The sequence below is a fragment of the Monodon monoceros genome, unplaced genomic scaffold, assembly GCF_005190385.1.
Source record: "Monodon monoceros isolate NGI ecotype Baffin Bay Population unplaced genomic scaffold, NGI_Narwhal_1 Super_Scaffold_7, whole genome shotgun sequence".
In the NCBI taxonomy this organism is placed as follows: domain Eukaryota; kingdom Metazoa; phylum Chordata; class Mammalia; order Artiodactyla; family Monodontidae; genus Monodon; species Monodon monoceros.
In genome coordinates this window covers 11,660,646-11,682,923 of record NW_021703784.1, presented here as the reverse complement: position 1 = coordinate 11,682,923, position 22,278 = coordinate 11,660,646, and the positions used below count along the sequence as shown (strand labels likewise).

At 50.7% G+C, this 22,278-nt stretch overlaps 1 protein-coding gene across 1 annotated transcript in view; it reads left to right on the top strand.

The window, feature by feature from the left end:
* Window positions 1-22,278, top strand: part of GRIK4 (glutamate ionotropic receptor kainate type subunit 4) — a 308,388-nt gene that overhangs the window by 230,712 nt on the left and 55,398 nt on the right. The window contains exon 11 of the mRNA XM_029208211.1: window positions 3,079-3,282. Coding sequence (XP_029064044.1) covers window positions 3,079-3,282 — 204 coding nt within the window. The remainder of the gene's footprint in view (window positions 1-3,078; window positions 3,283-22,278) is intronic.

The window sequence follows — 22,278 nt, the reverse complement described above, 5'->3', positions numbered from 1 at the left end:
CAAATACACAGAATTAGCCGCAGCTCCCACCCCTAGAGCACACCCCTGCATCAGAACTCGGGTTAAGCACTTTGCCCTCATCACTGGCCGCCAGGACAGGGCTCCAGGCCAGCACGCGGCCCCCAGACCCTCCAAAGTGCCAGTGAGCACCGCCCCCTCCCAAACGGTTCCTCCCTCCAGCACTGGCCTCCTGTTTATTTACTCTAAATACGTCAGTGAATTTTAAATTAACTTAAGCGCGAAGAGTTCTCGGGGAGAAGAGTTTTGTGACACTCCTTGGGATCGTTAAAGATACCCTGGGAGGCTGCCTTCCAACCCAGGCGTGGAAATGCCCAGCCAGGCCCTGTCGGTGAGGCCATTTCAGCACTTTTCACCCACACAATCCACAAGTGCTGGACGCTGGGGCCAGGTGGGGGCCCCAGAGACAGGGAGGAGTCCGTCCCAGGCTCCACGTGCGTTCTGCCTGCGAGCTGGCACGTGTAGGAGGACGAATAATGAGTGTGTGGAGGCCTGCCTGTGAGTGCGGTAGGGGTTCTGAGAAGTGGGCTGGGGCCAGAGGTGGGATGGGACCCCAGGGACGGAGATGAGTTAGGTTAAGCAAAAGCAGGACAGAGAGAGGCCCGTGAGCTGAGGACAGCATGTGTGGAAGTCAGGGAGCTTGGGCCCATTTCACAGACATGACAGCGCACTTGACCATGAACCAGAAGCACATCACCTTCAACTTGGAGCTCCCTCTCCCTGGCACGGAACCTCCGACCTTCCCCTCTTCTGCTTCATCACACCCACAAGACCACTCTCCCTCTTCCTCCCTTTGCGACCTCTGGCCTCTCTGGCTGCCCATCTTCCCCAGCCCAGAAGCCCCTTCCAGCTTGAGCTCAGCAAACCAGCAGTTCAGCACTTCCCTCTGTTGGCTTCTAGAATTGACTCCACCATGATGCTCAGCCATTCTCCCCTACTGCCCGTCCCCGAGTCCAACCGTCCTTGCAAGCCCTGCTCTCAGTTGCCCATCTGCATTCAGCCTCCTGACTCAGCTGGGCCTGGGCAACCCTGCGCTCCTCTCTGCTCACCCCACATCGTGTTCCCCGAGGAAACCTTTCCAGGCACCAAGCCTTCCCTCCTACCTGCCCCCAGCTCTGGGGGCTGGCATGGCTCCGTACCTTGGGCCTCCTCCACGCCCCCTCTGTACCCACATCTATGCTCTCCACCTCACCCCCAGGCCCACTTCCCATGTTCACCTAGACCCTGGCTCTCCCGGGACTTTGCTGCACTGACTAGTCTTCTCTTTCTTCCTTTTCTAATCTGCCCTTTTCTAAGGATTCCTCCCTTCGTACCTACACATGTACTCTGGTCCCTCCCATCCTAAGACACCATCACTACCACCTTACCTACACCCTGCTGTCCTTGGGCTACCCTCCTATTTAGGGAATCATCCATCAAGGGATTGGTGGATACTGGGCATCCTCCAAGCCTGTTGCAGGCAGAGGGGGAACTGAGGTTTGGAGCGAGACATAGCCGGTAGCAGTTGGGTGGAGAAGCTCTGCCAGCACTTGTCTCTGAACTTCTCAACATCCTGGTCGGCCCTCACCCGTGCACCTCTCGTGCACACCCGTCTTTGCGGGGTTCTGCCATCCCCTCCCCCCTCCCCACCCCAACCTGCCTTCGAAGGTCTCCAGGGACATGTGACCCAGATGCCCTTTCACAGCCCTGCTTCCTCTCTTTGTGGGAATGTCTGCCTTCTCCTGCTTGAAACCCTTTCCTCCTTGACCTTCATGACCACATTTTCCTGATTGTCGGCTTTTCTGGCCGCTTCTGCTTTGTCCTCCTCTACGGCTGCTCTTCACTTTCCCCCTCCCTAAGATCAGGTCTGTCCCTCTGCTGTCCTTCCCCCCGATGGTCTCTCATATGCTGCAGCCTCTGTCCGGAGGCTGCCCCATCTCTGCCCCCGATCCTGCCCTCACCCCATATTCCAACATTCAGTCAGATGTTCCCTCCTGGATCGATGACCAGCACCTCAGATTCAACACGTTCCAAAACCTCTTCCTTTTCAAACCATCCATGGCCATGATGACATCATCCTTGGTCATCTGCTCAGGCTCCAAGGGTCTGTGGACCTACGCTCTGGGCCTCACACCCAACCTGGCATCAAGCCTGACCCTCTCTGTGATTCTTCAGCCTTGCAATCCAATCTGACCCCAAGCACGGCTCAGGACTCAGCATCCCGTATCAGGAGAGGGTCCGTCCTCACTCCCAGACCTCTCTCTTGCTATATAATATTCTTTACTCACATCCTTAAGTCTTTAAAACCCTTAGTGCTTCCCTACTATATATGTATGATGCACAGTCACCCCGTCCTGGCACCCAAGGCCCACGCTGACCCTAATTCATCTTTCTAAATTTATCCACCACCCCTCCCCTCCACACAGCCCAGGCTCCCACTCAAGGGCAGCCCCCTTGTCCACCGAATGGGCTACACTCCTTCTCACTCGGGATTTTGCCCTTGATCCTGCCTTTCCCCTGCCCATGAACAGCCCTCCATTCACACCACTTCCATCTGTCAGTGTTCTGTCTTCCTCCGGAGCCCAGCTTGCATCCCACCTTCTCCATAGAACCTTCCCTGGACGTTTCACCAGAAAGACCCTCCTCCCAACGCTCACAGCTGGACGCGTCCTGCCTCGGGTTTGTGGTTGTTCTGTGCATGTAAGAATCTCGCTTGCTCTGTTGTCAGCATCCTTGTATCTCATAATCCGCCGTGATCCATCTATGTGGAATAAACAAAGGAAGGGGAAAAAAAGGAAGGAATGAAGTGCAGGGTGGGGTCAGATGATGACCTCAAACAAGGTGGAGGGGCTTCCACTGGACCCTCTGTGCAGTGGGACCCTTATGTGTTCCAGGTAAGAGAAGTGCCTTGAAGTCAGGGAGGGGAGCTCACTGCCACCTCCGAAGTACCCCATTACCCAAGCCACTTCCCTCCTTCCACCCCATCTTCGTCCCAACCTCCTGTGTTCCCGACCCCCTCGTCATGTGTGGCTGAGACACCAGGGCTAAGATGAGAATGACAGCTGCCCAGTTTTGCTGCAGGAAAACCCGTATTTAATGCTGAAGGGAAACCACCAGGAGATGGAAGGCAATGACCGCTACGAGGGCTTCTGCGTGGACATGCTCAAGGAGCTGGCAGAGATCCTCCGGTTCAACTACAAGATCCGCCTGGTCGGGGACGGCGTGTACGGCGTGCCTGAGGCCAATGGCACCTGGACGGGAATGGTCGGGGAGCTGATCGCTCGGGTAAGGAAAGAACAGGTGATTTGGATTTGGGGGTGGGCTGGGGAGGCAGCTGGAAGGACAGGAGGTTGTGCTGTATCCTCATGATTCTTCCATTTATTAGTCAATCGGTCACGCAGTTTTCATTTATTTGTCCATTCATTGCGCAAATCTTTCCTGAGCTGGCAACGAGCCAGGCACTGGTAATATACATTGAAGAATAAGACCACCTTGATCCCTGCCCTGTGGCTCTCCTGGTCCCAGTCCAGCACCTGTAACAGGTAACGGAGGCCTTGATCGCTGAACGCGGCTTAGAGAATTGGGGTTCCGTTCTTGGATAATCCAGGTGCTTTTTGTTTGTTCTGATTATTTTTTTGGTCATCAGCGCCTTTGGCAGAGCTTGGACAGGCCCTGGGAGAGTAGAACACACTCACGTCCGTTGACTTTGACACTCGAGAAGCACTCTCGAGGAGACATGGTTAAATAACAAGGGAAAAGGGATCACCTGGCAGAGGAGTTGGTCACAGTTATGGCTATTTCGTTACTTCTTGTATTATGTTCTGCTCTCCTTAATGTGCTTTTACAGACCCAGGGCCAAGGTGCACTTGGGCAGACTGTAGATTTTCAGGGTGAATGCAGAGACTCAATTAAAACGCAGGTGAGCGTCATAGAGCGTCAGTCGTCGTTAGGTTAGAGCAAGGCTATAGAAAGTTCTTGCGGGGGCAGAGCTCTTGTTTTCTTGGTATATACTGTTAACGTCTGTAAAAATTAATTTGGTTGTTACTCATTCACTGTCCATATTTCCATAACTGAGTTTTTCTGCTCAGGAAAGGTGATGGGTATCCAATGTGGAGAGCACAGACCTAGGTTCTTATGGGTTGGTTCCTGAACCAGTCCCTACCTCTCTGTGCTTTCCGAGTGCAGAAGGAGCCCCTGCAGCCTCCCAGCCAGTACCAAAGTGCAGGGTGCTTTACATACGTTATCTCTAATCCTCTGGGAATATACCTTTTAGTTAGCTGTTATCCTCATTTTACAAATGCGCCACCTGAACTCAGAGAGCTTAAATGACTTGTCTGAAGCCACACAGTTAGGGTGAGACGGGGCTGGGATTTGAACCCAGATTTGTCTAACTCCAGAACCCACATTCTTCCCACCTAAGAACACGACCTCAGCTGGAGTGGGATGTCACCAAGAAAGGTCTGCATAAGTCTAGGCCCTTCCTTCTCTCCTTCCTTTTTACCCTCCCTCCCTTTCACTCTTGCTTGCTTTTTTCTTTCCTTCTTTTCTCCCTCCTCTTTATCCATTGAATTAATATGATCTTAACCCTTTATATGTACCAAACTTGGGGTAAAATATACATTTTTTAAATCCTAGTCTTGAAGGATAAAAGTGTTAGTCCGGGTATTAAATAAGTGATCCTTGGCAATGCATGATGAAAAGTTCTGTATAGACAAGAGCATGGAGAAGGTAATTGAGAGCCAAGGTGGGACAGTGGTGAGGAGTTTGCCTGACAGCATTTGCAGTGACCCAGCGGGGTCAGCGGCAAGACTTGTTCAGCGAGACGGTGAACTGTCCAGTTCCTAGAGTCCAGAGGGAGGCTTTGCTGTCAGGGAGAGGCTTGCAAACAATCAACAGAAGGTTGCAGAAGGCCCAGGGAGCCCTGGGAGCCTCTCACAGGGGCAGAGTGGGAGGGTGAAGACTTCTTCAGGGAGCTGTCTGCTGTCTTTGAGACTCAAGCCCCCAGCTGACGATGCCCACACTTCCTTCCACAGCAAAGGATGTGCTGCTTTTCTCGAAGTCCCAGAGCCCCTCCCGAAGCAGTCCTCTTGTTGGGATGCCCTGGTAGAGATGCAGTCCAGTGGTTAAACCCCAGAAAGCTGAAATGCTAGGCCTTTTCCTTCCCTTCTTACCGATGTACTCTGTCACCTTGAGCCTGTTTCTTCAGCCCCCTTGGCCTTCCTGGTGATTGGTGGGGTGACTTCAGGGATGTCAGAGTCAGTGCACAGCCATCCCCTTATCAACTCCCAAATGAGCTGTGACATGGACTGGCAGGAAGAGGAGAGGAATCCAAGGCTCAAGGACATGCAGCTTCGTACTGAACGACTTGGGCAATCAGACAGGATCTTAAAATTCACTCCAGGTCGGCTTGCAAGTCAAAACACTGCTGCTTTGGTCTCATCAAGACTTGACTGCGTAGTATTAATTACTTAACTAATTAACCCATTCGTTCAATACAGATCCATCGAACACTTTCCTCTTTCCTAGACAATGGAGATACAATGGGGGACAAAATAAACGTACTCACTACCCTCATGAATCTTACTAGTGAGAGACAGATATTAATGAATGATCACAGCAGGATATTACTAACACACTGTGTTAAGTACAAAGAAAGGGGAAGTAGAAGGAGCTATGAGAGGGTACCTGCGGGGGAGGGGTCCAGCCTTGAGAGGCAAGGGGACAGGGGAGGGAAGGCTTCCCTTGGGAAATGATGTTTGAGCTGATGTGTGAAGAATGAGAAGAGCATATCTGCCAGAAGGTCGTCTGAATGCCACGGAGTGGGGGCTTATTCTGGGCAGGAGTGCGTGACCCCGGCCCTGCTCTGCCCCGGGGTTCAACGCTTTGATGTGTCTGCCCCAGTGTTCCCCTAGGATCACAGTAGTCCTAGAGCCTGCATCCTTCCTGTATGACCCCTTCCCCAAGCTGCACAGGAACAAGTCAGAGGTTGTAACAGTAGAGCCTTGGGGCTACTTGATGTCCCAAGTGGAAGAGACCTCAGAGGTCACGGCACCTAAATCTGTCACTTATACAGATGAGGAAATACAGGCTCAGAGAGCTTAAGTAACCTGCCAAAGATCGCACAGCTGGTGAGTTTGGAGCCAGCATTTAAGCCCTTGTCTGACTTCAGTGCTCGTGTTCTGAGAGCGTGAATCTTGAAGTTAGACCTAACATCAATTCACCCCCTTACTAGCTGGGTGTTCTTACGCAACTTATTTTATCTTTTCCGCTCCATCCCCCAAGGCTTCAGTGTTTATCTAGAAAGAATTTTTGTAAGGATTTAAAATAACATACACGTGAGTATGCACACACGCATAGAAAGTTTGACATACAGGAATTTCTTTTTTTTAGAGAGTTTGAGGAATGCAGTAGCTTCCTGGATGTTGGAGTGATGTGCAGTAAAGAGTAGAGGCCTGGGTCATCTCCACTGGGCATTCTAGAGCCTCAGTCTTACACATCCATCGTCACCTGCTTTTTTTTTTTTTTAACATCTTTATTGGAGTATAATTGCTTTACAGTGGTGTGTTAGTTTCTGCTGTATAACAAAGTGAATCAGCTATACGGACACATATATCCCCATATCCCATCCATTGTCACCTGCTTACCCAAGACCGTTGCGGTTTGGACATGTGGCGTGTTGGTCGCGGAAGAGCATTCAAGCATATTTTCTGCTTATGTTTAGAAATCATCAGAGCCTGTCTTTTGGTGTAAATCCCATTAAAAGTAGGAGTGTGGTTGGAGTGAAAACAAGTGGATTCACATAAAATGGGCCAGGTGGCTGGCCTCTCACCCCCAGGGCTGTGTCTGGGCAGGGGAGATGAGAACCATGTCTGTTTGGGAGCCTCTTGGGTTTGGATTTATATTACTCCAGTCACATCCTTCACAGCTGAGCCCACAGCAGGACTGCACAGAAGTGATGGTGTGTCTTGGTGGAGGTATACTTGGCAGAGAGGAGGAGATGGACTAGAGCAGCTTGAAGAAGAAGATGCCCTCAGAACAGCCTCAGCCTCCTCCTGTATCACCCCAATAAATTTATTTAAAGTGAGCTTTTAATTGAAATTGTTCAAGGTATTCAGAAACAAAGTTGAATGAGGTAGTCCCTAGGTCACTATTTGATGGGGGACCAGTTGGGTAAAAGCAGAGGGAGAAAGGCTATAGGATGGGGAGGGATAGGGGATGGTGAGAGGACTGGAGGACAGCCTCCTGACTCTGCTTGTGATGTGTAGGGAAAACGCCTGCAGGAGGTGATGCTTGACTTGAATCTTTAAGGACCAGGAGAAGTTGGCCAGGGAGAGGAGGGACATGGAGAGAGAAGAACATGCCAGGTGGGAAGGAACTAGGGTCCAAGGCGTGGAGACAGGAAGGTGCATATGGTAGTTTCTGTTTCAGGTCACTATACCTGGAACAGAGCATGGTGGAAAGCAAGGCTAGGAAGTGGGCAGTGCTCACTGACGAAGGTCCTATATGACCTTCTACAGCATGGAATGTGGAGGGGCGGGACAAGCCTGGAGGTAGGGGAACCGGGTAGAAGGTCATGTTGCTCCAACAGTTGATGAGAACCAAAAGTAACTTAGGAGTTAGAGGAAGGTACCTATTCAGAGGCTATCTTTAAAGATAACAGTTTTTCTTTTATATAGAGGTATGCAGTCTTTACAAAATATGTATGTTTTAAAAGACAAAAAATTACTTGTAATTCCACCATCTAGTAATACCCATGGTTAACATTTCCATATGGGCCCTTCTGATTTCTTAATGAGTATATACTTTACACAAGTTTTTCCTTAAACTGGATCATAATGCTTATGCTGTTTTGTAACCTGTTGAAACTATTTAACAGATAAATCATCAGGACTCGGGGACCAAATGGATGTGGCCAAGGGGAGAGGGACAAGAGTAGGATGACACCCAGGTTTCTGACGTGGACATCTGGGTGGATGGTGGTGCCAGTCATTGAGGTGGAAAGTTCAGGAGAAAAATAGGTCTGGGAGGAAGGAGGGGGATGATTTCAGCTTTGAAAATGGTAACTTTGAAAAGCCTTTTGGACACGCAGGTAGGGATATTCAGCAAGAGTTGGCTAGAATGGGCTCAGCGGATCGAAGCTCTAGGTGTGGGAGTGGATGTAGATGGTTACTGAAGCTGTGAGGAGAGAAGGAATCCCCAGGGAGAAAATCATACGTTCAAGAGGGAGGTGAGGGAGGAGAGCCTGTGAAGGCTGCTGAGAGAGAGTGGGTAAAGAAGTTTCCCACCTCTTGAAAGGAAGTACAGAAGAGCCTTCATCAGGTTTAGCAGTGCAGAAGCCACGGGCAAGAGCGGTTTCAGTGGGTGGCTGGATTGAAATCAGACTGCAACGGTTGAATCATTGTGTAATACTCCTCAAAGAAGCTTCGCTCTTATGGGAAAGCAAGATAAAGGGCTGTAGCTAGAAGGAGCTGTGGAGCTGGGAGGTTGGCTATTGTTTAAAATGAAATCGTTTATGCAAGTGGCTGCTGGGAGTTGAGAATGCATCTCTCAGGGATTGAGGAGAGGCAGGGACAGTCACGTGGCTGGAGCATCGTGGCGGGGGGTGGGGGGTAATGACAGTCAAGGTGGGCAGGACAGAGAGGGGGGGGGAACGGCGCATTCATGAAGGGATCTGGAATCCTTGCCAAGACACGAGCACTTCTTCCCGCAGTGGATAACTGGGAAGCACTACAGTCAGGGGTGTGTCTGTCCTGGGTGTTGTCCTAGTCGCCCCCCACATTTGTGCACTGATTTTTTTTTTTTTTTTTTTTTGCGGTACGTGGGCCTCTCACTGTTGTGGCCTCTCCCGTTGCGGAGCACAGGCTCCGGACGCGCAGGCTCAGCGGCCATGGCTCACGGGCCCAGCCGCTCCGCGGCATGTGGGATCTTCCCGGACCAGGGCACAAACCTGCGTCCCCTGCCGTGGCAGGCGGACTCTCAACCACTGCACCACCAGGGAAGCCCTTGTGCACTGATTTCATGTTTGAAACTGCTTTCACAGCATTGCCTCTTTATCATCCACAATGGCTCTGCAAAGTGAATATCCTTATCCCCGTCCTATTGGTGAGCAACCTGAGGCTTAGAAATACAAATGATTCACCCAAGGTCCCACAGCCAGCGAATGGGCACCTGAGTCCTCAACCACAGCATATGGCCTCTCCTGCTGGAATTACGGCCTCATCTGCCTCCAGTCACAAATGGCGTCCCCTCCTGAGAGGTCCTTCTAGGCAGAACATTTGGAGGATGCCCAGAATTTGGTACCCATGTCTGATTCTGGCCCATAAAGGAATTACACGTTATCGTTAAAGCGGAAGAGCTGGACAGATGAGCTCTCTGACCCCTTCTCCTCTCGCCCGGTGTGTGTGAGGTATCCTTGTCAGTTCAGCCCTGAGCACTGGTACCCTGGAAGGCGAGAGACTGCATTTCACATCCTTGGGGCCCAGCTTGGGAGAGAGCAAAGCACATTCAGGAAGAGAGAGACCCCCCTCAAGCTTCCAAGCTCAGAACCAAGTACCCTGCTGGCATTCAACGCCATGCTGGCAGAACGGCCCGTTTAGGTTCAAAGAGAAAAGGGCTTTAGAAGGCTTAGATTCAAGGCTCATAAGCTTTGGACATCGAATAGCTCTTACCAATGACATTTTGATGAATTAAGTATAAATGAAGCTGAAATACCTCATTCCATTTCCCCTCCTGGTTCCCTGGGAGAAAGGATTGTAAGAGACTTGGTAGGGTGGGCTGTCTGTGGCCTTAATCCACTGGGAAAGTTGTCCAGAGCCATTTTGCTGAACGAAAAAAAAAAAAAAAAAATACAACTAGTCCCCTGGGATTCCTTTTCACCTTGAAGCCAGAGACTATTTTAACTGCAAATAGGTCATAGAATTCTATTCTTTAAAATCAAGGTACAGATCCAGGGACTAAAACTGAAAGCTCGACTCTTTCCGCATGTGACGGCCAGACTCAGGGACGGCATTCTTCTCCTCCTTAAAGCCTGGTCTCTGCATTTACTCAAATAGGAAGATGTGAACTCCAATTTTAATTCAACAATTCATTCATTCCTTCATTCATTCATCAAAGTGCTCCCTTTCTGACAAGCACCATGTGGATGTGAGGGGTTGCTGGTAAGGAATTCAGGATCTACTCAAAGAGGCAAACCAAGAACTCCCGTACAGTGTGATACATGCTCTATTAATAATATTAATAATGATGAGAATAACGATGGCTGACATTTACTAAGTGTTTCCTGTGGGCCAGGCACTGTTTTCAGTGCTTGACTATACTAACTCATTTAGTCCTCACAATAACCAAATGTTGCAGGTGAGGAAACTGAGTCGCAAAGCAGATAAGGAACCTGTTCACGGTCACGTGGGTAGTGAGTGGCAGGGGTAGGTCTGGTGGAAGCACTGTCAAGGTATGTACAGATATGAACAGGGAAGGGCTCACCCAGGAAAGGACCACTGAACAGAGTACTGAGGATGGAGAAGCATCATCTCAGTAGAAAAGAATATTCTAGGTGCAGCAAAGGCAGTGTGAGTGGTTCTCTGCAGCTGGTGTCAGGTGCTGCAGGGAGTGGAGGAGAGGAGTGCTGTAGGCAGGGGCCAATCGTGACAGGATTTAAATGGTTGGATACTTAAACTATGTCCAGAGAGCTAATGGGGAGCTGTTGAAGAATGAGGTGGTCTGTTTGTTTTATACCAGGAGGGGAAGAGTGGCGTAATTGGCGTTGATTCCGGAAGGTTAGTCCGACAGGGAGAGGGGGATGGATGGGAGGTGGGAACACCAGATGCAGGTATACTCATCAGATGGTGGTCCAGTGATGCAGGGGGACGGGATGGGGCCCGAAGGAAGCCAATGGCGGTGAGGATGTGCAGGAGAAAATGGCGACGGTGTGGGGTCTCAGCGTTAAATTCTAGGACCTACTGCGTGAGGGAGCCCCCCTTTCCTGGAGACTTTTAAGCATGGGTTCAGCTCATCCTGCCTCTCGGGAGAAGAGGGAGGGCTGTTTGACTCCGAGCAAGGTCCTTCCTGGAATGGCTTCTTGAGGGATGCATGTCAAGCAGTGGTCCCTGCATACCACCCCCCAAGACCTGGGAAGGGAGGAAATCCATCTTGTCTGGTTCATTATCCACAGGCTGTTGTCCTTGAGAATAAAAGGGCCAGAGCCCTGGGCTGCATCTTGGACCACAACCGCCTTTGCTGTCCATCTCTCATCAGACTCTCCCTTTACAACTCTTTGCCTCATTTTGAGTTCTCAGAGGTTCTTTTCTGTCACTTGAGTCCTTTCACCCACCTGATCAAAAGCCAATAAAGGCAGTTTGGAGACTGCAGCCGCACAGCCTTTCTTCTGAGATGACTGTATCTGCTGCCGCCCATGCAGCTGGGCTCTGCTGTCTGCCTCTGTGACTGCTTCCCTCTCTCTGCATTCAGGGGTGAGGTGCACAGCCCCCAGAAGACTGTGGCTGGGCCTCTGGAGCCTCAGCCTGCGATGATTGTGAACCTCCCTACCTGTCTATCACCAGCTTTCAGTGAAGGGCTCCGCCATGGGCCTTCAGATTTTCTTTTTCCTCTCCATTCCCATGGCTTTGTAGAGAATTAGAATGGGGGTGTCCTCTGCTGAAGGCACCTCTTCCTTGTTCAAAGCTGAGCCCCCAGGAAGGAGAGGGGGCCGGTGATGGCTGCTGACCAAGGGCCAGGCACTAGGCAGGAGCTCTAGACATACTATTTCATTTATCTGTGCATGGCGGGGATTGTGACTCCATTTTCCAGATGAAATGGAGGCTCAGAGAGTCAGCAATTAACCCAAGCTCAGACTCACAGCAAGCGGCCAGAGCCCAGACTCATACCCTATTCAGACCCCTGTCTTGTGCTCGTCTTACTGCATCACCAGGGGCGTGTGAGAACTGGTGGCTGGACCGGAGAGTGATTTTGGTTCAGCCTTCCTGTCCTCTGCGTCTACTTGCTAGGAGAATAGAGAGGAAGGAATAGGCTGGACCAGGAGAATGGCAAAACGAGAGGAGGTTCTGGGTGGCCAGTGTGAGAGGGTCACATGGATTACACTTACATCCTCAACCCTGTTATCCAGGAAGTGGGTGTTATAACTACTTCCTTTTTTTTTTTTTTTTTTTTGCTGTACGCGGGCCTCTCACTGTTGTGGCCTCTCCTGTTGTGGAACACAGGCTCCGGGTGCACAGGCCTAGTGGCCATGGCTCACGGGCCCAGCCGCTCCACGGCATGTGGGATCTTCCCGGACTGGGGCACAAACCCATGTCCCCTGCATCGGCAGGCGGACTCTCAACCATTGCGCCACCAGGGAAGCCCACTACTTCCTTTTTATAGACCAAGAATGCACAGCTCCAGAGAGGCCAGCACCTGGAAGTGCTAGGATTTGAAACCAGGTCCCTTTCCTCTAGGAGCTGTCCAGGGTTGTACAGGATAAGTGCTCTGTTACAAATACAAACTGCATCATATATAAAGAGCAGAGTAGGAGGCAGAAATTACTTCTGAACGGGGACCTCTGGGACGGGTTCTTAGTGGCAGTGAGGCCACCAGCTCCTTGCAGGCAAGCACAGTGTCTTATTCATCCTGATATCCATGTGCACCTAACACAGCGCCTGGGACACAGGCAGGTGTTAACAGCTAGTTCCCTCGGATCATGCAGAGCAAGGCACCAGCTGATACGCATGCCTTGAATACACTTAGGGAGTTCATTCCTCAGCAGGTTTCTATCAACCCAACTGTCAACCCGAGGCGTAGAAAACAGGGCCGTCAAATGATTAATCCATCAGCAGGTAGCAATTTAACACAGTGAGCCAGCTACTGTGCTAGAGGTGTGGGGTCAGAGGACAGATGAGACTTGGTTCTGTCTTTGAGAGCTTACAGATGAGGTGGTATGGAGGTAGGCAGAGGATAGACACGTAAAAGAAACGTGTGCTCTAGTGTGGGCATGAGAGAGGTGAGCAGGTTGCTGGGGGAGCCCTAAGCAGGGCAGGACCAAGGAAAGACATTGTACATCGCCTGTGAGGGTGCACAGCTTAAATCCTCATCTCCCAAGAAGCAGTGCCAAGCCGGTTCCCTCCCCAGGATCATAGCACATGAGGCTCAGAGAAGGTCAGCCACAGATTCAGAAAAAGAGAGCAGAGCCTTTGCCTGGCTGTCCTTAGACCCCCGTGAATGTTCTCTTCCGCTAAAGGAGTTGATATGGATGGGAATCCCAGGGGGCTTTGGAGTTCACTTATGTTCAGAGCTACCCCAGCAGCTCCAGACTGGGAACTCCTCCAAACGCCACGGGTGTCTAGAAGCAGCCTGGGAAATTTGTCAGAAGGTTCACTTCTTGGGAATTATTTCCGCCTTCCCTGCCGAGTACCAGCTGTTAAGGGGAGTGAGGGTCTGCTAGGGAAACGAAAATGGATTAATTAAGGCATCTGAAAGCCTTCTGAGAGATTGGCTTGCTGTGACACAGAAGAGACAGGCAGTAGGGAATTGATTTGGGGCAAGGGTAGGGAAGGAAGCTATGGAAAGTGGTATCTTAATGTCTCCTAAGGACCCTCTGGTCCTGATTGCTCACCTCACATGGAGAGGTGAGGTGTCACCTGCAGGCTCAGCCATGCACCAGGCTGTGGTCTGAGGTCAGGGGTCGTTTCAAGAGGTCCAGTTCAGCACGTGGACACTTAACCTCTGTCTTGTTCCCCAAAGCACCCAGTAATTCAGCTGCTGGTTATTCTCCAAAGCCTGAGTCTCTAATGTTGCTAACCCTGGTTCTTGCACTGTCCCCTGCCCCAGGGGTAAGGATCCTGTTCCTGAACCTGGGGCCAGGCCCTATTAATACTACTTACGTGCGTCCCATCCTCGGGCAATATTACTTGGGCCTACATGCATTGATTCAACATTGGTTGTGACTTCAGGTTGAACAGGACCCAGGTTTTACTTTCACTGGGCTCATATTCTACCTACATAGAGACTCCAAGGATGGTTGTGCAGGTTGTATACAGTACAAGGGGTGAGTGGGGCCTGAAACCTGCCTCACGCTGCTTACCAAGCATGTGCTCTGGTCTGGGGCTCTATCCACCTGTCAATTTTCTTCCTTCAAAGATACCTTTAGTTCGCCAAGGTGTGTGCCCACTAAGTCTGCTAGGAGGATCAATTTCTATAATTTGTACAATGGCTTCAACTCTACTAGGAATGAGCCCTAGTGTATAAAAATTATGAGACCACAGCATGTGATATAAGCAAAATGGAATCATACACAAAATTTTATGGGAACAGAGGAAAAAAGAAGTAATTCAGCTCCAGAGCTAGGCAAGGCTTTAGAGCAGAGTTAACAATAATGATAGCTACTGTTTACTGAGTACCTACTACCTGCCAGGCATTTCTCACGCATCATTTCCCCTCTTACAAATAAATGTCATCATTCACCGTTTATAATGAGGATGCTGAGGTTAACTCCATGTTAACAGAGAGATGAACTCAGGGTCACACAGCTAACAAGTGACTGAACTGGAATTCAAAGCCAAGCCTGTCATCAAAGTCCACGGTCATTCTAACATACTGTGGTGCCTCTAAGGGAAGTTACAGTCAAGTTGGACCTTGACGGATAAGTAGGAATTTGACAAGCCTCAAGATGGAAGGAGCTGCAGGCAGAGGGAACTGTGTGGGCAAAGACACGGAGTTTGAAATATATGACAGGTGTAAGGAATACGAATAGTGCAACGTCTCTGCATCTTAGGGTGAAGGGAAGCCAGCTGCTTGAGGTGATGCTGGAGAGAGTCTGGGACAGATTGTGAAGATCATTGCAGGGAGATGGGACCATATTTTAAAGCTAGTAGGGAGTGGCTGGAGTCTCTTTCAGTGGGGCAGTGGTATGATTAGATCTTTGGTTTGGAAATCGATTCTAGAACAGTGGCTCTCAAAGTGTGGTTCTTGAACCAGCAGCATCGGGATCACCTAGGACTTGTCAGAAACCCCAATTCTGGGGTCCCATCCAGACCTACTGAATCAGACAGTCTGGAGTGGGGCACAGCAATGTGCATTTTCACAGGCCCTCCAGGTGGCTGTGATGCATGTTCAAGCAAGCTCGAGGACCACAGGTGCCCTTGGCATCCACTAAACTGGATGGATGCACTGGGGAGGAGCTAGGAGCAATGAGGCCAGTGCAGAAACTACTGAGTAATTCCAGTGGAGACTTGAGTAATGCCAGCAGCAGTCAGGTCCGAGTGGCAGTGATGGATTACACAGGAATTTCAGAGGTAAAATGGGTGGGGCTTGCTTATTGAATGGAGAGAGAGCAGGGAGGTGGTATGGCGGGGGCAGAGGGGAGACTCTGGCTGACTCCTGGTCTCGGTTTTGGAGGACAGGCGCCTGGTAGAGTCATGGACTGAGAAACAGTCCCTGGAAAAAGAGAAGCTTTAGACGGCAAAGACGCAGTTGATGACGTGGGTCTGAAGTGCCGGCGGGACTTGGAGGTAGAGGAATACAGTATGTGGGGAAAGGTGGGTGAGGAAGGCCAGCGAGAGGGCAGAGCTGGGCCTGAGTTCCGTTTGGGGGTCGTCAGGGTGCAGATGGTAGTGAAATGGGGGGGCGCTGAGCGTTCTCACCTATCCTTCACCCCATACCCCCTGCCGGCCCCCCACGTGCAGATCCCTGCCCTCTGTGTGGGCTTGGACAAGCCACCCAGTGTTTCTGACCCACCCCACTCCACGTCTTCATCCTCAAAATGGACACAATAGCATCCACCCCCGGGTTATTATGAGAAATCAATGAACTATAGTCTCCTTGTTGTCCCTGGCATGTAGTGACTCTCAGAGAGAGGCAGCCCTGTCCTCTCCTTCCCTGCCATCTGTTACCCAGCTTTCCACCTAAGGCTTTGCTTGCACTTCCTCTCCAGGCCGAAAGCCCAGTTCCTCAGCTCCCTCCCCATCCATTCCCCAGACACACACATACACAGGCCTGCCTGTCCACCTGCTTCCATGAGATGTACTCTTCCAGGGCCAGGTCCTTCCTCTCCCAGGCTGGCCTGGGTTAATCCCTCCTTGCCACACCTGTCTAGACACTACAAAAGTGTAATCGATCAATACAAAACTGAAGCACCACGTGTCTGGTTGTGTTCCTGCGGAGTGAGCTCCAGCTGCCTTCTAAAGGTTGTCTGGAGCTGTGGCGGCTTGCCGGGCTTCTCTGACCCCCTGTCCTTACACTCTGCAGGAAAAGGGGGCACAAGGTGCAGGAATTCCCTCCAGAGGGATGGTCTCTGGGTCATCTCTTGGGGGAGAAGTCACCTCTGTTAGGTAACAAGGTGGTGGCATTGATGGCAAGTACAAGTGTCCTTTTTTTTTTTTTTTTTTTTTTTTGCTGTACGCGGGCCTCTCACTGCCGTGGCCTCTCACGTTGCGGAGCACAGGCTCCGGACGCGCAGGCTCAGCGGCCATGGCTCACGGGCCCAGCCGCTCCGCGGCATGTGGGATCCTCCCGGACCGGGGCACGAACCCGTGTCCCCTGCATCGGCAGGCGGACTCCCAACCACTGCGCCACCACGGAAGCCCCAACTGTCCTCTTGATCTTAGAAAAAAAATACCTTGAGTTGGAAGTCTGGGTCTATCCCTGGCTTTACGCTGGCTGAATCTCCCTGGGCTACCATTTGCTCACCTGCTCAGTGAGCAACACGCTCTGCCTTCACCAGCCACAATTTCACCAACATCCCTACAATCCGGAGAAATGACTAAGAGCTCACAAGGGCCTGCATCTCTCATCGCTGGCCCCTCACTCTCTAGCCTTTTCTTTGTTCCTTGTACATAGTATGCCCTGTTCCAGCATACGGTGTGTACACTTGCTCTTCCTTCTAGCAAAAACTTCTTTCCCCAAGTCTCCAGTCTACTGTTTTTACCTTGTTATCTAGGTCTAATCCAGATATCACCTCCTCCAAGAAGCATTCTTTCTCTGCCACCCTAAGGGACCTCCGTCCTCTCTCTGAATCTCTCTCTACCACATTACCTTGTTGTATGACCTTCAAAGAAGCTATCACCAACGGAAATCACCTTTCTTATTATGAGACTAGAATGTAAGTTCTCTGAGATCAGGAACTACATTTGTCTCGTTCATCTGTATGCCGGTGGCACCTGGAACAGGCCCCAGCATACACAGCACTCAGGAATTATGGGATAGATGGATGGGTAGATGAATGGGTGGATGGATAGATGAATTGGTGGTTGGTTGGATGGATGGATGGATGGGTAGATGGATGGGATGCTTTGAAGACATGTGTAGAGGAATTAACCGCTATAGCCCTTGAGTCCAAGGACCTCAGAGCCTGGACAGAACATCTCAATGCCAGAACCAGTTGTAGGTTTTCAGATGATCCCTTTGACTGGTAACAGGGAAAACACACCAGTGGCCCACAAGTGCTGGTGCATTCAGCAGGCTGGGGCAGCAGGAGATGACATTTCCCCTGGGCCTGTCCTCCCAGGGCAGCCACGGGGCCTGAACACGCTTCCTGGACATCCCTGCTTCCCTTCCTGGCTCTGCCTTCCCCGTGTCCCCACAGCTGCGCCCTCAGCTCGCCCCAGTGTATGCTCAATCCTGCCCCACTTCCCAGACCTACACTGCCTTGAGAAAGAAGAGCTTAAGCCACCTCACCCCTCGTTCCTCTCCCCATGGGGTGGGAATGCCCAGGATGAGCTGTCTGACTCTAAAGTTGACCCTGTCTTCTATCTTGCCCCCCAAGTCACATCCCCCTTTCTTCACTCTTTAAGTTAGTCGGCCTAGCTGGGTGTCCACTCAGCCTGCATCACACACACATTTATCCTCCACCTGCCTTTGGAATAAAGCTTCCCCCTTGTGCTTGCCAGCTTTATTTCCTCGAGTATGTGTGTTGGTGGAGAGGGGTGACACCATGAACGCCATGCAGCAGGAGCCCGGATCGCCTATCTGGACGTCTGAGTCACCTCCCCTGAGACTCCTGTGTGCTGTGCTCAACCCCGTGACTCTCTAGGCTGACCTTTTGCCTGTCCCTTGACTGATTTTGCACTAAAGATAGTCATGAGCACTGTTTATTGAGCACTTACTACGTGCCAGATGCAGTGCTACTAATTGCTTTACAAATATTACCTCATTTAATCATCAAAGAACCTTACAAGGTAAAGTATTCTTATCGCCATTTTATAGATCAGGAAACAGGCTCTGAGGTTCACTTTTCCAAGGTCATGGGGCTGAGAAGTGACAGAATCAGACTCCAAACTCAAATGCGTCCGTAATATGTCCCCTTAAGTACTGTGGGGAGCTGCCCTGAACACATGCCATGCTTTGCTCACCTAGCAATCTCTTGGTCATCAGATCCTGCTACTGTGGCTCCCTGCCCACCCCAGCTCCCTACCCCCGGCAGGCGGGCACTGCTTATCCCTTGCCTTCTTAGGAATAAACATGCCTGCTTCAGAGCATCCAAATGTGACATTTCCCTCTGTTCTCTGGCCATCCCTCACTCACGGAGATGAATTTGCACCAGAAGGTCTTGCGGTTTCCACTTGCTTGTTGCCATGGCTTGGCCTCGCCATCTCAGTTCCTGGCCAGAACCCTTATATGCTTCGGGGGGCTTATTCACAGCCTATTTTTCTTGCCATGCTGTAGCTTGTCAGCAGCAACTAACATCCCACCATTTGTCAGCGTGAGAACCAGGCCTGGCTCAATCGTGCCAATGGCAGTGTTGGCAGCTCTGGAGATAGCCCTCTGAGAGCCCCGTTCTGCCCCACCCTGTGCAGAAACTACGGCATTATTCCATATCTTCTGCAGCCCTCAGATGTGCTCCCTTGCTTGATGACAAACTTCTGCTCTTGCTGTGTCTACGTTTGCAATTTAGGCAACAGAATGAAGGCGTAGATCTCTAAAACTGGCAGCAGGTGGTCCATTCAGTGACTTTGAACTGCTCAGAAGGACTGTCAGCTCTTGCTAAATGGATCCCTTATCCAAATCCAGGACACTCCCTGAGCAGACCTGCTGGGTTCCTGGATGGTGGCCGACTGGGGGCCTGGCTGGCTGCCAGGGGGTGATGAACAGTGGAATACAGGCGGGAGATCAAAACAGAGAGTAGGTGTGGTCAGTAAGTACAGCAAATGTGTCAGCTGGTGTCAGTCTGATCAAAAGTGAAGGGGAGTCCATAGGAGCAAATCAGGTAGAAGAGCTCAGCCTTCAAAAACCCCACCAGGCAGGATGGTGCAGCCCAAAGCAGAGGCCAGGTCTCAGCAGCTTCAGACAAATGGAAAGAGGATGGAGGCAGGATGCCAGAACCAGAAACAGGATATTAATAATAGCAGTAAACATTTATTGAGTGGTGAACATTTTCTGTGTGTCAGGCCTTGTATGCTAACTCATGTAATCCTCACAGCAACTCTGTAAACTAGAAGCTGTTAGCATTTATACTTTACTCCTGAGAATACAAGTTCAGAGGGGCTAAGAAACTTGCCCAAGGGCGCACAGCTATCAAGACACAGACTTCAACCAGGACCCTCTGACAGCTGTCACAAAACACTGCGAGAACACTGTCCAACGTGGGGCAGAGTGCTGTCCCCCTCCTCTGGGTTTCAAGACCCATCTAGAGTGGGGTCTGGCAAGTGCTGGAGGGTGTTTGCAGCTCCGCCAGGTCCCCCCCAGGGCTTTGCCCAGTGTTCAGAGCAGAGAGAGAGTCGGCTTCTCTGGGAGTTTCACAACCTGTTCAGTTGTTTGGACCAGACAAGGGATCTGGACTTTTCTTCATCCAGATGCAAAACACAAATCCAGTTAAAACGTCCAGATGTTCCTTTTAGCCCTTCTTGAATTAGAAGCCACACAGGTGTTTAAACAGAGATACACAGTAGATTCACCATGCCTGAGCTTCCCTCTCTCCTACGTGTGGAATTACCAGCCCCTGGCACAAATAATGCAGCCATTGCAGCCCGCTATGTATGTTCCAGGCTTTTTTATTCCAAAGAGTCAGCAGGATGCTGAGTGTCAGGCTTGACGGTAGCCACTCTCTCTTTTACTTGGGCAAGTCACTTACCTTTTTAAAAAACCTTTTAATTGAAATATACATATAGAAAAGTACACAAATCATAAGTGTCGACTTGATGACTTATCACAAAGGGGACATACCCACGTAGTCACAATCCAGGTCAAGAAATACACCAGCCCCAGCACCCTGCAGACCCTTGTAGACCCTTGTCCCTGCCCCCCAAAATGCCTCCTTTCCCTGCCCCCCAAAATGCCTCCTTTCACTCTAAACCCTCCTTCCTCCCGGAAGGTAACTGTCGTCCCGAACCGAACGCCATGTTTGCTGAGCCTTATTCTCCTGTCTCTCAATTGGCTACTGCTGGCCTTGAGACCGCCATGGGGCTCAAATGCAGTCTGTGGAAAAGAACTTTGGGGATGTTATTATGGGTGGACACCTGAGCCCTGTCAGCACCTCTTTGAAGTAGACCAGACACACTTCATCACCTAGGGGGAGTGGCCAAAGGTTTATGACAGCATCTCTAGCTGTCCTCTTCGGAAAAACTGCAGGGATCCCTGAGAAAATACCCTCTGCCCTTGGCAATGGTTTTGGCTTGTGCATATGCTGATAAGAAATGAGAAAAAGATCTTTGCTCACCCTTCCTGGCGCCCTGGCACACCTCAGGGGCCAGCCTGAGGCCGAGCTCAGGCCTCCCTTCTGTGTAGCAGGACAGTAAGGGGTGGGGGAACCAGTGGAGGAGGCTCATTGGCTTGGAGTAGAGAGGGGGTGAAGAGAAGGCCTCCATAAGTTCTCTGTGGCTGTCAACAGAGCTCCCAGCTACTGGTGGTACTTTATCTCACCCAACAAAAACAGTCCTGGGGGCTTCCCTGGTGGCACAGTGGTTGAGAGTCCGCCCGCCGATGCAGGGGACACGGGTTCATGCCCCGGTCGGGGAAGATCCCACATGCTGCGGAGCGGCTGGGCCCGTGAGCCATGGCCGCTGGGCCAGCGCGTCCGGGGCCTGTGCTTCGCAACGGGAGAGGCCACAACAGTGAGAGGCCCGCGTACCACAAAAAAAAAACAAAAAACAAAAACCAGTCCTAATAACAGGCCTGTGAATCACGCCATTCCTAAATACAGGGCTGACAAGTGAGAAGGGAAATAAAAGAATGCCCCGTGAGCTAGAGCTACTGTCAGATTTCTCCTGCAGCCGACACTGCTGTCTGAGCCTCCTTGAGTTTGCTTTACACGCACAGGCCTGAAACCCAGAGGCCCCTAGTAGGTGTAGAACGAGCTTGGTCAGTGCAGGCAGGCTGTCTATCTGAAAGGTCAGGGCTGCAGGTTTGATCCCTGTGTGGGCCGGTTAGCCCTGCTCGATGTCAGGGCCTCACGCTGTGTCCCGGACCATCGTTAATCAGCTTCTCTGGCAGCCAGCGGGGTGGGAACCGGGCAGCAGTGTGTGAACTCGCCAGTGCAAATCCCCCGCCTCTCATCGCAGGGCCTACTGATGGCCACGTTTTCACGTGGGCTGGAGGTTTTATGAGTTTGATTGGGAAATAAGGAGCATTTGGATTAGGAATGAGCATATCCTCCTGAAAAATTAGACAGGATTCTATCATTTTCTTTGATGTGTAAATCAGTGGTCTACCTTCAGAAAATCAGGGGGATGATGACGGGGATGGTAATGGTGCTGCCAGGCGAGGAAGCAGAGTTCAAGCTTCCCTGGGCATCACTGCATCCGTGGAAGCTGCCTAGACCCAACCTCTCAGTGCTCTTTCTTTTTCACGTCCCAACTACTTAAACACAGTGTAACATCTATTGTATATATTGCTTTTCCAATCATGGGATTTCTTTGTTCTCTCTTCAAAACCTGCATTGATTTCTTGAAACAATTACTGTTTTAAATAACATTGAAGTTGATCCTTTAACTTGCAGCAAAAAATAATAGCTTACACTTCTGTAACATTTTCTGTTCCGGGCACTGATCTAAGTGCTTTTCATATATTTATTCGTTTAGTCTTCACAACACACCTATGAGGTATGTATTATTACAGTCCCATTCGCCAGATGAAGAAACTGAGGTACAGAAAGGGTAGGTCACTTGCCTAAGATTACGTGGCTGGTGAGTGGCAAGGGAGGCCATAGCATGGGCGCTCTTAGCCAAGACATTATGACACAATGAGTCAAGACTCAAGGTGAGAAAATAACATGAACTGAGCTCCTACTTGCTTTGATTCATCTATTCATTCATTTGGTTGTGCCTTCCTTTACCAAATGTTTGGTGCTTATCACGTGCCAGGCAC